This window comes from Candoia aspera, chromosome 1, assembly GCF_035149785.1.
Source record: "Candoia aspera isolate rCanAsp1 chromosome 1, rCanAsp1.hap2, whole genome shotgun sequence".
Classification (NCBI taxonomy): domain Eukaryota; kingdom Metazoa; phylum Chordata; class Lepidosauria; order Squamata; family Boidae; genus Candoia; species Candoia aspera.
This window is the reverse complement of record NC_086153.1, coordinates 88,842,808-88,858,377: the sequence shown is the minus strand read 5'-3', so window position 1 is coordinate 88,858,377 and position 15,570 is coordinate 88,842,808. Positions and strand designations below refer to the sequence as shown.

The window sequence follows — 15,570 nt, the reverse complement described above, 5'->3', positions numbered from 1 at the left end:
CCTCAGGACCTGGGTAACCTGCAATCATTGAAGAAAGCATGCTTTATAGTATAGAATTCCACAGGATAATAAAGTTTGTGTAGGTATACCTCCCACACTTGTCATCACCTCCTTAAAGAAGCTCCATCTTTTCCTAGGCTCTCACAATAGTGGCTTGATCATAGGAAAATATGCTTTTGACTTAAGGATGCAGTAACTCAAACATGTACTTTCCTAGGATCATGGGGCTACTGTGCAAGGCAGGAAAGGACACAGCTTCTTTAGGGATGTATGATAGGTGTGGCATGTATGCATCTGCATTGTCTCCTAAATGAATTTTTGGCTTTGGAGCACAGCATTTCCCTAATCTTCAGCAAAGGATTGTTACCTTGTCATGGTGCTGGAGCTTGAGCACCTCAATGATGCCATGAGCTAAACCGTGAAGGGCCACCCAAGACGGGAAGGTCATGACAGAGAGGTCAGACTAAATGCGATCCCTGGGGAAGGTAATGGCAACCCACCCCAGTATTCTTGCCGTGAAAACTAAATGGATCAGAACAACCAGAGATATGTCGGTATACCATCGGAAGATGAGACCCCCAGGTCGGAAGATGGTCAAAATGCTACTGGGGAGGAACAGAGGATGAGTTCAACTAGCCCCAGACATGATGATGCAGCTAGCTCAAAGCCGAAAGGATGGCTAGCGGCCGATGGTGCTGGTGGTGAATGGCGAATCTGATGTTCTAAGGATCAACACACAGGAAGCTCTGGCGTGGGCTGGTCCATGAAGTCACGAAGAGTCGGAAGCGACTAAATGAATAAACAACAACAATTTCCCTAATATCAGCTATCTATATAAGCTAAAGCACAAATGAGTCATGCACTGATTCCAGACATACAAGCAGGGCTGTAAGAGAACAGGAGAAGAAAAAATTCAGTATTTTAGAATGGCAAAGACAAACTCCAGATCTAAAACTTACAGAAAAACCAGTGTTGTTCAGGACTTGAAATGAGGATTTCATACTAAAAAAGTCTAAAATGTTATACTGAGTTTTATAAGCCAAAATCCTTACCTATCGATGTGAGAGACTGATCTCCAGTTAGAGGAAGTATTTGATTGCAGTTATTGCAACTCACAGTAGTGCAACCAATTACTGAATCTAGGGGGCAATTACTTTTCCACATAGGCATATTGCGTGTTGCATGACTTTGTAAATAAAGTAAACACCAAACTTTGGTATTATTTGTTCAGTCAGACTCCATTTATATGTTATTAGAACCTTTCTGAATTCCTCTTGAAGGTTGCAACTAAGATTGCAATCCAATTATTTTGGAATAGTTGGGACTTAAGGATCCAAAGCTGTTTTACTATATATATTTGACTTTTTGTCTGGCTAGCTATATTGCCACCAGGTGGTGGTTTTCCAGGAATTAATTTTTAGAGGTTTATTTCTTAGAAATGCTAGGGATAGAGATATGCATCACTGAACTGTAGTTCTTTCCCCACAGAAGCTGTAGAACTCAATACTGAATTTGGTGCAAAAAGATCACTTGAAAAAAAATGAATGGCCTTTGAGAGAAATATTCCTCACTTTTAAACATTAGTGAATTTCAGGATTCTCTGAATACTCTCTTCATTTTTAATTATTCCTATTCCTAATTAATGTTTTCTCTTGATTTAATACCTTACAGATGTCCAAATATAATTTGACATCATACTTAAGCCATGTTTGCATTGACTCCCTTGGTAACAATGCCATAAACAAGTATTTATTTGTTATCAATGCAACACTTACTAATCTTTCTACTTAAGAACAGTGAAATTCATCACTGGAGTATTATACACAACAAATAATCTTGGTAACATGTCTTAATTACTACTTTTTATTGAAGGAAGCAGGAAATCTTGTGCTTGATAAGCAGTGTGTGAACCTTACTTTGAAAACAACTCATAGTGTGTACAACATGATGAGTCCAGCTTTCAGACACATCCTATTAATGCAATGGGATCTGTGCAAAGGATTTATAATTGCAGTCCTATACTGCATGAGATAAGTAGAATACAGATAGTCCTTGACCTACAACCATTTGGTCAGTGACCGTTCCAAGTTACAACAGCACTAAACAAATGGTGGCTACGACCAGCCCTCAGAGTTCCAGCCATCCCAGGACCCCCACGATCATGTAATCATGATCTGGGTGTTTAGCAACCCATTTGCACTTAGGACTGGTTGCCAAGCACCCTGCAATCATGCAATTGCCATTTGCAACCTTCCCTGCTGGTTTCCCCAGAAAATCAATGGGGAAGCCGGCAGGGAAGGTCGCAAATCATTGGGGAAAGTCTCCCCAACCCACGCACTCTCCTTCAGCCCCTCTGTGCTGTTGCCACACCAGCCACTCACACACCCCCACGCATCCTCTCTGACCCATGTGGCACCTCTCGTGCACTCCCTTGCATCCTCACACATCCTCCCTGACCTGCGCAACACTTCTTGCGCACCCTCCCCAACCCTCCCTGGCCTGCACGATGTCTCTCGCACACCCTCTTGCACCTCCCCAACCTGCACGGTGCCTCTTGTGCACCCCCTCACAGTCCCCCCTTGCTCCCTCCCCCACCCGGCAGCAGCCACTTACTTGTCTGCAGGCCTGGGACTTGTAACTTCCTGCCAGCTTCCTCACTGACTTTGGTTGTGAGAAGCCAGCAGGAAGTTGCCTCGACTAACAACCGTGGAATTCAGTTAACAAAGGCAACCAGGACTGCAGGGATTGCCATCACTAAGCGATGGAAATTCCAGTCCCAATTGCTGTCATAAGTCAAGGACTACCTGTACTGTGTCCAGCACTGCATTTCTTCCCCTTTTATAACATCTTTACAGTTAGTGTGTGCTGTCAAGCATATTATATCTTAGCTAGCCAACTCAGCATGTTATATTAGGGTACATAAGACCCACATATTTCCCAAAGTTACATATTTCAAAGTTACAACGGTGCTGAATAAGTGATACTTAAAATCAGTCCTCAAAGTTTTGGTTGTTGCAGCACCTCTGCAGTCATGTGATCGTGATTCAGGTGCTTGGCAACTAGCTCGCAATTACGACAGTCGCAGTATCCCGTGGTCACATGATTGCCATTTGCAACCTTCAGTGCCAGCTTCCAACTACAAAGTCAATTGAGAAGCTGGCAGGAGGTCGCAAATGGAGATCACGTGACCTCACATCTAACAACCATGTGAGATTCACTTAATGATGGCAACTGGAACTGCCACAACTGCCATTGTTGCTTAGCAATGGGGTTGCCTGCCCAATTACCATTGTTAAACGAGGATTGCCTGTATATCTATATGCTAGCCATCCTAGATTTACACCACTCTGTATATTAAAAACAAACACAACAGAATACTTAGAACAGTAGTAACTGGCTGATGGTTGATATCATTAAAATGTAATTCTTACAATCAAAATGTGACTTTATATGCATAAAACATATATGTATATATTCTTCTCTCTTTACCCCAGTTTGTTGTGATAATGTTTTGGAGCATCTATATCTATGACAGAGAACTTGTTTACCCCAAGCTCCTTGATAATTTTATACCAACTTGGCTGAATCATGGGATGGTAAGTACAATGACTAGAACATTTTTGTTTCCTTTAAAGAATATTAAGAAAAGATCAATCTGTTTATTCATCTCTAGATACTGAAATATGTAGTATAAAGTATCCTTGGATGTTTACTGAATAACAGCAGAAAAATGTATTTAATATTTTTTTAGTATTTTTTTCTTTTTTTAGTATTTTTTGCAACCAGCAGGACTCTGTCTGGCGACAGAGGTGTCAATCGAGGTGATCGAGTATTTTTTTAAAGAAGTAACTCTTTTACCACAGCTTATTTTTCCTTACTATTAATATCAATAGGGAATTAGTTTTGCCAGAATTAAGGCCACAGACAGATGTGAAATCACAAAGTTATTAGACAGCTGTTAAATCTCCCAAGTTCCAAGCATGGTTATTTATAAAATGTACATAGTACATTGAGTCCATACTAAAGGTGACATTTAATAAACAAAGTGTTCTTTTTAAAAAGAATTTCATTTCCCTCCCCTTCCAGTTTTCCAAAAATTCCAGGAGAAAAGGCTGGATATTTTCCCCAGCATCAAAATTTATGAAAATTTTATTTCTTTGCTGGAATTATTCTTTTTATCGTATTCATGATTTCATGTGTTAACTATCTGAAATGAATCCTATATTTACTCCATTCTGAAACACTTTTATAGTGTGTTTTGTTTATGTATATTAAAAGACTATTGAAGTTCTTGGTACAAATATTTAAAAACGTGCTAACAAGTAGCTTCTTACATAAATGTATATTTCTGCACAGTGTCGCAGATTCAGAGAGGCATCCAGTGGAAGGCGATCAATGGAATTGCGTTTTTTTTTTTCACCTTAACTCCTCCCACAAGAAGCTTCTATGATTCAGAATAGTTTTCCAATGTTAGGTAAGCTTTGCAAAAGGCTCCAAGAGGATGGGTGTAGGAAACTACTTTAAGCTACTTTGGTTTAAACTAGTATCTTCAGTGGCATTTTATATATTTACATATTAAGTCAGCACTTAGAATCTCCCATCCCCTCCTGTGGAAATCTCAGAGCATATTATTTATTTATTTATCCAATTTGTCCCCGCCCATCTCCTCCCTTCGGGAGACTCTGGGCAGTTTACAGTAATCAATTAAAACAACAATTATAAAATCCACAATATAAAATTACAATAATAAATAATATAAATAAAAGTAAAAAATAACGAAGTCCAAGTGGCACAAGAATCTAAAGCAGTCCAAGTATGCGAGGAGTGGTCTGTAGCAGCCATCCCCATGTAGATCTATTCCCCTCTCCGCCCCAAGCGAGGTGGCAGAACCAGGTCTTCAGACTCCTCCGAAAGGCCAGAAGTGATGGGGCCAATCTCACCTCTGGGGGCAGCAAGTTCCATAGGGCGGGCGCCACTGCAGAGAAGGCCCGCTTCCTGGACTCCGCCAAACAAAGTTGTCTTAGAGACGGGGTCTGCAGCATGCCCTCTCTGCACAATCTGATGTAATGGGGAAGAGGTGGTCCCTCAGGTAACCTGGCCCCATGCCATGTAGGGCTTTAAAGGTGATAACCAACACCTTGAATTGGACCCAGAAGCAAACTGGTACCCAGTGCAGCTCGCGCAGCAGACGTGTTACATGTGCCCTTCTGGGGGTACCAAAAACAGCTCGCGCAGCTGCATTCTGGACCAGCTGAAGCTTCCGGATACTTTTCAAGGGTAGCCCCATGTAGAGTGCATTGCAATAGTCTATATGAGAGATAACAACGGTGTGAGTGACTGTTCGAAGGGCCTCCCGATCTAGGAAAGGGCGTAACTGGTATACAGCATGTAGCTGCGCAAAGGCTCTCCTTGCCACGGCTGCCACCTGCTCTTCGAGGTGTAATCTGAGGACACCCAGATTACACACTGGGTCTGTGTGGGGCAGTGCGACCCCATCCAGAACCAGAGATGATAATGTCCCAGATACGGAAGAACCATTAACCCACAGCTACTCCATCTTACCAGGGTTCAGCTGAAGCCTGTTGTTCCCCATCCAGACCCCTACAGCCCCCAGACACCGCGAGAGGGCAGTCAAAGCATCACTTACCTCACCCGGGATGGAGATGTACAATTGAGTATCATCAGCATATTGATAATACCTCACCCCGTGGTGATGGATGATCTCACCCAGCGGTTTCATGTAGATGTTGAAAAGGAGTGGAGAGAGTACCAAACCCTGTGGCACCCCACAAAGAAGGGGCCGAGGGTTGGAACTCTCGCTCCCTATCACCACCGACTGGGACCGGCCCTGGAGGAAGGAGGTGAACCAGCACAAGACCACGCCGCTCACCCCCAACTCCCTGAGCCGCCCCAAAAGGATACCATGGTTGAGAGATCAAGGAGAGCAAGGATGGATGCACTGCCATCATCCCACTCCTGCCAGAGATCATCCATAAGTGCGACCAATGCAGTTTCTGTCCCATATCCTGGCCTGAAACCTGACTGAAAGGGGTCCAGATAATCCATTTCCTCCAGAACCCTCTGGAGCTGCAGAGCCACCACTTTCTCAACCACCTTCCCCACAAAGGGAAGGTGGGAGATGGACAAAAATTGTCCAGAACAGTAGGGTCCAGCAATGGCTTCTTGAGGAGGGGGTGCACCAGCGCCTCTTTAAAGGTAGCAGGGAACACCCCCTCTCTCAAGGATGTATTAACCATCGCATGGACCCAACCACATGCCACCTCCCGGGCTGCTTTTACCAGCCAGAAGGGGCATGGGTCTAGATGACACGTGGTGGCATTTACTGTCCGTAGGATCCTGTCCACTTCCTCAGGTCCAACAGGATCACACTGCTCCCAGATAACCGAGTACGCCTGTTCCCCTAGTATCTCTCCAGACCAAGCCTCACTCCTGGAGTCTAACTTGGAGCGGATCTGAGCAATTTTGTCCTGCAGATGCTCAGCAAATTCCTCTGCATGGCCCTGTAGGTGGGTCACCGAACCCACCTTCCCCAAAAGGGATTGAGTGATCTTAAACAGGGCCGTTGGGCGGCATTCTGCAGATGCAATAAGAGCGGAGAAATATTCACACTTCACTGCTTTTATCGCCACAAGGTAAGCCTTAATTGCTGCTCTAACCTGTGTTCGGTCAAATTCAGTCTTTGTCTTCCTCCAGCGGCACTCTAGGCGTCTCTTAATCCTCTTCAGAACCCTCAACTCTTCCATAAACCATGGGGAGTGCGGGGTTCGATGGGGCAAGAGAGACTGACAGGCATGATCCTGTCCAAGGCCCCAGCTGCCTGCCTATTCCAGGCTGCAGCTAGGGCCTCTGCTGGACCATGCAGCAGATCACCGGGTATAACCCCCAGTTCCTTCTGAAACACTACCAGGTCCATCAGTTGCCGGGGGCAGACCAATCAAATGGGTCCTGCCTCCCTGCGGAGGGGGGTGGCATAAGAGAATCTCAGGGCCACCAGGGTGTGGTCTGACCATGACAAAGGGGACAGCTGTAACTCTCCCCTCAGATCACATTGCCACTGCTCCGACAAGAAAAGTCTGGGGTGAGGACACTGTCTTAAGTCAGGTCCCGAATGATCTGGGACAGGCCCATGGCTACCATGGTAGCCATGAACTCCCGATCCACCTCCAAGGCACGCCCCAGGGATGGCAGGTTGAAGTCCCCCAGAACCATGAGCCTGGGAAACTCCACCGCCAGCCCCGAGACGGCCATGAGCAGCTCAGGCAGGGAGGTTGCCACACAGCAGGGAAGCTGGTACAGTAGCAACACTCCCAACTGTTCTTGGGAACCCAACTTGAAAAACAGAGTCTCACAACCGGCCACTTTTGGAGCAGGGCCCCTGAAGGCCACAAGAGACTCTCAGATGACAACAGCCACCCCACCTCCCCTGCCCTGGGGTCTCGGCTGGTGCCATACTGTAAACCCAGCTGGGCACATTTCCAAAAGGGGCACCCCCCCTTCAAAGCCCAGCCAGGTCTCGGTAATACATGCCAGGTCTGCCCTCTCCTCAGTGATCAAGTCACATATGAGGGGGGCCTTGTTATTAACTGACCTGGTGTCATGAGTAAGGATGGTGAGCAGGGGGCTCCCATCCAGGCTGTAAAGCTCATGCGTAGTACTGAGGAATTAGGTATCCATTCAAAGAGACACAGATCGGGCCCGCCTTAGGCTTTGGGGTTTATATGTCTGGGTTTTTCCCACGCTTCTTCAGTTTGTTAGGATTTTCTGTTATGTAGCAGCAATAAAACACTAGAGACCTATTCCTTGTCTCAGCGTGGTTCCTGGCTGTTAGGAGACCTGGCATTAAAAAGCAACAACTGGGAACCAGGGCCCCTATGGATCTGCTGACCAGGGCCTGGGTCTGAGCACAGAGGGCTGGAACATGCCACCGGTAACAAACACCGGGGGCGTCTTCCCTGAGGATGGCCTGCCCTACAGCTCCCGCCATAGCATCCCCTACCCATCACCACCTCAATAATGTGCCCCGCCCTACAGCCCCCAGTGACTCCTAATCCATTAGCCCCCACTCCTGGACCTTGGGAGTCTCTGGCTCTAAGTAAGGCTCCCTCCTTCCATTCATACATCCTTACAATCTCTCACAGGGTGATGGTAGGCCCTCCGGCGCACCAGCTTCTGCTCTCGGCGCCGTCAGAGCCCAACCATCACCCCCCCATTCGCTATGCCCCCCCCCTCAAACTCTCTCACTGCTCAACATTCCTCATTCCTCACCCACCCTCTGTCTCTCACTCAGGGGCTGAGTGCTCTTTTTCACAATCACACACTCCCAGACTCCCCCCCCTATCTCTCACGCTGAGGAAGAGTCTCATTCACTCTGGAGGGGCCCTCGCAGCTTCCTGCCGTCTCGGGGGCCGTTGGGGGGGATGGGCAAGTTCTTATTCTTACACTCCCCACTCCTCACCAGCAAGGTCTGCCACACCAAGGCCAACAGCCAGTCCACTTTCTTGAGGGCCAAGTCCACCCCCCCAGGCCTGTAGTGTCAGTAGCCTGGTCCCCCTAGATCAATCCGCCAATCCACCACACCGCCGGTTCGTTGCGCTGCCAGACTTCTCTGTTGCAGCCCGAATGGAATGCTTCCCTTTACTTTAAAGTATCAAGGCACATGAATTCTACAGTGCCATGGCGATGACAACATCCAGATCAGTCTTAGGTTCAAAGCATTCAGCCATTGGTTCTAACTGTTAATTATTTCTTTTGCCACATGGTTTGGCCAGACACAAATTCTTCTTTTAAAAGCTGGCACCTGGCTGCTGAAGATGGAAGGGAGTGTTACTTAGGGGCAGAATGCACCTTTTGCACGAGGAAAGTCTTGGGTTTTTTATTGGCATCTCCGGTTAAAAGGATAAAAAACAGTTTATGAGAAAGAACCCTAAGGCTGAGATTCTACGTACTGGCTGCCAGTCAGAGTAGATAATAATGATCGCAATATATATGTAAATAATCTAACTTATTAACATACTTCCAATGTTCTTATGCTTTAGGAAGGGGCTGTAGTTTATTGATAAGTATCTGTTGCACATACAGAAAGATCCAGGATTCAGAATCTGGCTGGTTTACATGATGGACAATAAGTCTGATGGTGTATAACCACTATGAGAAGGGTTTTAGTGAAAAATTATATTTTAAAATCACATGCCCAAGTACTTAAAAAAAGGGAGGGTGTTGAAAGAGGAAGAGAAAGGGGATGAAAGGGACAACAGGAGAACCTAAGAAACAAATTTCCATTCTAAAGTAAGTCTAATTTTACTAGTACATTTACCAAATGTTAGATTTCAAAACATGCAAGAAAAAGGGAGACCATCTTTGGACTACAGGTAGTCCTTGTTTAGCAACCACAATTGGGACCAGCAACTTGGTCGTTAAGTGAAGCGGTCAGTAAATGAAACCACAACTGTGTTTATGATCTTACTTCAGGTTTCTTTTGCTTTATAGACCTGCAAAGGTCGTAAATGCAAGGATTGGTCACAAAGTTACTTTTTCATCACCATTGTAATTGTGAACAGTTGCTGCATGAGGCAGTTGCTAGACAAGGACTACCTGTACTTGTAAAAGCAGTGGATGAAATCTTATTTTGGGATCAGTCAAGTAAAAGCCAACTTGTTAGTGTAGGTCAATACATGTTTTGCCCAATGCAGTGGGGTCGCAGGCAGGAGGGTGGAGTAGCAACAAGAAAGCAGCATCATTTTGACAAAAGCAGCAAGACTGTGGATGCCCATAATCCAGTGATCAGTAAAAATCCATTTCTAATGACAGTATTTTACCTTCCTAATATAAAAATAATTTAGAGACTAGAGCCACCTTCCTGACTGCTCTAAACTTACAGATCAAAAGGCCTTGCTGGTTAATTAGTTGCACTGTTATGAAGGAGAATGTAATGTATGATCAGAGGATGTGTGTTTATTTAGGCTTCACTCTGAAAGTGTGAAATTCCAAGCATTTTTGGTAAGAATATAGGTGTTTGTCACAGCAGCCTCATGTGTTCATAGTCTGTGAGGAACAAGGAAATGCAATGGAAAGAAAAATTGGATTTTCTCTAGACTGGAATTGTTAGAATAACTAGCATACGAAGTGACTAGTTTTTCTCTTATTGTTCCCCTCATAACAAATAATGTGAACGTTCTAATGGTCTGTGAGGGCCTATTATTAATTTTTATATACAGCTCTGTAGAAGACCTTGTTAAAAGACTTTAAAACAAATAGTCTTGTCAGTTTTTGTTTATTCAAGTGTTCCTTTGGCTGAGTCACTATGGAAGCATTTAGCTGTTGGGGTATTTCACCACTTCACTGTCTAATGATTTCTAATGCTTTAGCCATAACATTATCTTCACTGCTAAATTTCATTTTTATTCACTCTGATTCTTTGTACATCACAGTAACCCATTTGAGAGAAGTGGGGTTTTTTTCCTAACAGAATATTTTATTTTTAAAACACCAACGTCATATTAACTCTTTGGAGAGAGCCATGATTTTAGACTGGACTTCAAGAACTTTCATTATATATCTTTTGAGATGAATTATAAATCAGAACATAATTTTACATGTGTCTAAGGGGAAAATGTATGCATCTAAAAAGATGTCAGCATCTTTTTAGATATCACCAAAGACATCTCTCCAAATTTAGTGGCTGGACCACTAAATGGCAAATGCAAGTCAATGTCAGCAAGTGTAAAGTAATGCATATTGAAGCTAGGAATTCATGCTTCACTTATAAAATGTTGGGGACTGAATTGACAGAGGCCAACCAAAAAAACAGATCTTCAGATCATTGGAATAGTTCAGTGAAACAATCTGCACAGTATGCAGCAGCTCTAAAGAAGCAAGTTCTATGGTAGGGGTAGTTAGAAAAGGTATAATTTAAAAGAAAATTAGATTTGAAATGCTATTCTGGCTGATCTCCAAGAACCTTTTAGGCTTTAGACTTGATTAAACAGTTTATATGAAAGTAAATTCAGTTGATTTCCAAATATGCTGCCTTGTCATCTAAATATTATTGCCACCTGTGCCTATTGGAGCAGAAGATATTTGTCCATTAAGGCTCATCATACTTTTATAATTTATGTTATTATAAATCAGAAGTGCACATTCACAGCTGTAGGGTCCTATAAAGGTTTAGATGTTACTCTCTGAACCCTTTCAGTATTTGCTGCTGAATTTAATTTTAACATGACAAAGAATTATTCAATATATGTGGACTAATATTTCTTTTTTATTTAAAAATACTTTTTTTGTGCCTGTGTCTCTTTGAGTCAGTGTTGACTCCTGGTGACTGCCTGGACATGCCTCTGCATTTTGGCGAGATTTCAGAAGTGGTTTGCCATTGCCTGCTTCCTAGGACTGAGAGAGAGTGACTGGCCCAAGGTGACCCAGTTGGCATCATGCCTAAAGGGGGACTAGAATGCACCGTCTCCCAATTTCTAGCCTGGTGCCTTTACCACTACACCAAACTGGCTCTCAAATATACATTTACATTAAATTAAATCAAATTTAGTTTTTGCTCAGGACTAACACATTTTTTGGAGTACTGTTCCTGGCATGTAATTCCAAGACTCCAATGAGGCCCTTGATTATAAATCCTGGCTGTTGCTGCTAATTTAGTGAAGAATCTGATTAATTTCCATAGAGTAAGCTATATAAATCATTTATGCCTTTATAAATACTATATATATTTATTTGTTTGTTTGTTTGTTTGTTTATTTATTTATTCATTCATTCTTCAAACTTCTATTACTGCCCACCTCCCCTAAGAAAGGGGGACTCTGGGTGGTTTACAATATTTGTTGTGAAAAGTCCATTCCCTGCATGGGATTGATTAAAATCCATTGGCAGTTCTTTGCTAGTTAAAGGGCTAGATGTGTTTTGTTTTCTACAGTTCCCCTGGGATGCTTCAGATACTGCAGAATGGGCTTCAGCCCTCCAAAGCTGATCTCCAAGAAGCACAGCATGAGGGAAGAAGATTCCCCATCTCTCCTTCCAGTTTTAGCAATGCCCATGAGTAGTACATGCACATAGTAAATCTTAAATAAATTTAGTCTTCCTTGAGAAAATGTGATTAAAATCAGACGACTTGATATTTTGAATGTTTGTTTATGGGAGTGTTTCATTTTAAATGCTTTGAACTAAGCAAGCATTTGCTGCTATTGTCAAGTGTCTAAAATGTACTGCTCTATTACTTAATTTTCTAATCCTGCATAACAAGAAGAATAGAGTGATATAGTAGAAATACATAAATAACATACTGATTTTTAAAAAGTCCAGAAAAGATTAATGAGAAGACTGAAATGAGCCCCAGTCTAGTTGAATGAATGAATTACAGTGCAATTCTATATATATTTGTGGGATGAATTTTTAGGTAAGTGAGGTTAAGAATACATCCTAAATATCTTTATATATATTGATTTATCAAAAATAGTTTTCATTCCCCCATAATGATGTTGATAAAAAGGAATAAGACTGCATTTGTATTTGATTATTTCTTTTATAATGATACAGCTAGTGATAACAAAACAGTAGAGAGAAAGGAGGAATGAAAGAAGCAATGGAAGCACAGAAATAAAATTGCCTACTCTAGATTTTGACTAAGCATTAAGAGTTTCAGACTCTATTAAAGAAGTTATATTGATCTTTGGAAGGGATTTCAAAGAAAAGGGACAGTTGGAAGGAATTTGGGGCATAAAGGAAAACAAAGCAGAATATGTAGAATTGTTTGAGAGTAGAAGACCTTTGGGCAGTTAAGGAAAGTAGGAGTGAAAATGGCAGTCATATGTAATTATTGTAAATAGGTCTATATATAACAAAGAAAGAGTAGTTTGTCTTGTGTGCTTGTTGGAAGTAAATGCCAGGCTTCAGCAGGATCATCTTAATCCAGAAGAACACCCTGCACAGTCCTCTTTGAATACTCTAAGTAAAATGAGAATGACAGCTGCTTAGAATACTGGATCTTTGGCCAGGCTTAGTGCCTGAACAAATAAATTATGTGGACACTCCCTGCTCTAGAAAGTTACAGGAACATAAGAGCTGTATTGGATCAGGCATCTATACTCTTATCATTTTTCCTCAACTTTCATATCTATATAAATGTCTACAGAATCCTACCAGTATCTGTGCAATCTCATCTTCCCAGTCATGTAATATATAGTCATCATTAGGGCGAGGATTTCTATGACATGTCATATTTTTTCTGGAATCTTTATTTGAATTTGTAAGTAAGTTAAAACATGTTTTAGAGTAATCTGGTGAGAATTAGATGCTTTTTATTTTGCCTGAAAAGTTATATTTTGACTTTTTAAAGGTGTTATGTCATATTTCTGCTTAATTTTATAACAAACATCATATTTTGGTCATATTTTGGTCATTGGCAACCCTCCTGATAAGCCAGCAAGTTTGAGCCAGCAAAGAAAGTGAGAATTTGCCTGTTTGTTTTTTTTCTTCTTATTCGCTCCCCAACTCAGGGAGGTGTATGTGTGTGTGAGAGAGAGGTGGGAACAAAGGCTTCTCCCCTGACCAGGCCAGAAAAAAAAGATGAGAATTTGCCTGTTTTCTTTTCTTTTTCTAATTTGCTCCCCAACTCAGGGGTGTGTGTGTGTGCAGGAGGGAGGGAGGGAAAGGGAAAAGGCTTCTCTCCTGACCAGGCCTGAAAAAATGGTGAGAGTTTGCCTGTTTTTACTTTTTCTTATTTGCACCCCAACTCAAGGCTCTGTGTGTGTGTGTGTGTGTGTGTGTGTGTGTAAGAGAGGGAAAGCAACCTCTTTTAAAATGACTTCAGTAGGCAGAGACTTCTCCCCGACCAGACCTGAAAAAAAAAGTTAGAATTTGCCTGGTTTTTTTATTTCTTTTTTCTTTTTTTCATTTGCCCCCCAACTCAGGTGTGTGTGTTTGAGGTGGTAGAGTCACATGAGAGCTGCAATCTGACTTCAACATGCCTAAAAGTAGATGTTCAGCAAATGTGAAATTACAGCATCTTGTTCAAGAATTTGGGGAGCAGATTTTCAGTAGCAATAGTGATACTTTGTTTTATAAATTGTGTGAAGTTAAGGTATCAGCCCAAAAGCGTTTTAATATTCAACAACATTGTGACACCGCAAAACACTAGAGTTGTTTAGCAAGATTTACCTTCACTGAGAACAGGCAACGTCTCCTTTTCGTGAGAGCTGCTTCTTCAACTGCAGGTTCATCAAATACCCAGTCAAAATTTTGTAAGGATCTCTGTACAATGATGGCTACTTCAAATATTCCCTTAAGGGAATTAGATAGTGGTAGCCTCAGGCATTTTTTGGAGAAGTACACCAGTCACTCAATTCCAAATGAATCAACTGTAAGGAAAAATTACATCTCTGCCTGCTAAGAAGATGTGTTAGAAAAGATAAGACCTGCTGGTGACAACAATAAGGTATGGGTTTCAATAGATGAAACAAGTGATGTAAATGGAAGATATGTAGCCAATGTTATTATTGGCACTCTGAAATGTGACAAGCCTGGTGAAGTATTTCTTCTAACATGTGAAACTCTACAAAGAGTAAACAATTCCACTATTGCTATGCTCTTTGATGATTCTATGAAACTACTCCGGCCAGATGGTGTAAAAAGGGGCAATAGTGTATCTTTGTAACAGATGCTGCTCCATACGTGACTAAAGCAGCCAAGGGACTTAAACTTCTTTATCCAAAAATGATCCATATCACATGCCTTGCACATGTTTTACACAGAGTGGCCAAAGAGATTCAAAGGAACTATCATGATGTATATAAGATAATTTCGAATGGGAAAAAAATGTTCATTAAAGCTTCGAGTACAAAAGTTCAAAGAAATTGCTCCTACTTTGGTTCTCCCTCCCCAACTTGTTGTGACACGTTGGGGGACTTGGCTGGATGCAGCTATGTATTATTTCACAAATTATGCTTCCTTGCAGCAGATAGTTAAAGAATTTGACTGTTGTGAATCTTCTTCCATCAAGATTGTGCAAGATTCCTTTTCTGAAACCTTGGCTGGGAACTTAGCATATATAGGATCTAACTCCAGTGGATTATCAAGAGCAATCACCAGCCTTGAAACTGTAGGAATGGAACTTAGTGATGCACTGAAGATTGTAAAACAAACTGCGTGTGATTTAAAGCAAGCAAAGGGGAAAGTGGCTGAAAAAATTAGTGATAAACTGCAAAGAGTGCTGCAATCTAATCTGGGTTATTCAACACTTTGCAAAATAAGTAATGTTCTAAATGGACTTGAAGCAAAATTTGAAGACTTCGAGCCAGAATTTTCTCCAGATGAGTTTGCTTTTTTCAAATTTGTTCCTATAACCTCTTGTGATGCCGAACGGAGTTTCTCCAAATACAGGAACATACTGGTGGACAACAGAAGGAGTTTTGAGTTTGATAACCTCAAGATGCACGTGGTCATCCAATGCAATTCTGCTGTTAATGAAAACTAATCCAGGGATCACCATTTTACTCTCAAAATGTTCATTTGATTCCTTCAATACTAGCACTTCTGCACTGGAAG

General features: G+C 42.2%; 1 protein-coding gene across 5 annotated transcripts in view; it reads left to right on the top strand.

The window, feature by feature from the left end:
* Window positions 1-15,570, top strand: part of AIG1 (androgen induced 1) — a 115,620-nt gene that overhangs the window by 29,159 nt on the left and 70,891 nt on the right. For all 5 annotated transcript variants that reach the window (XR_010068357.1, XM_063309218.1, XM_063309247.1 and 2 more), the window contains exon 3: window positions 3,495-3,596. Coding sequence is in view for 4 of the 5 variants with exons in the window: in XM_063309218.1 (XP_063165288.1) it covers window positions 3,495-3,596 (102 nt within the window). In the remaining variant the exon portion in view is untranslated. The remainder of the gene's footprint in view (window positions 1-3,494; window positions 3,597-15,570) is intronic.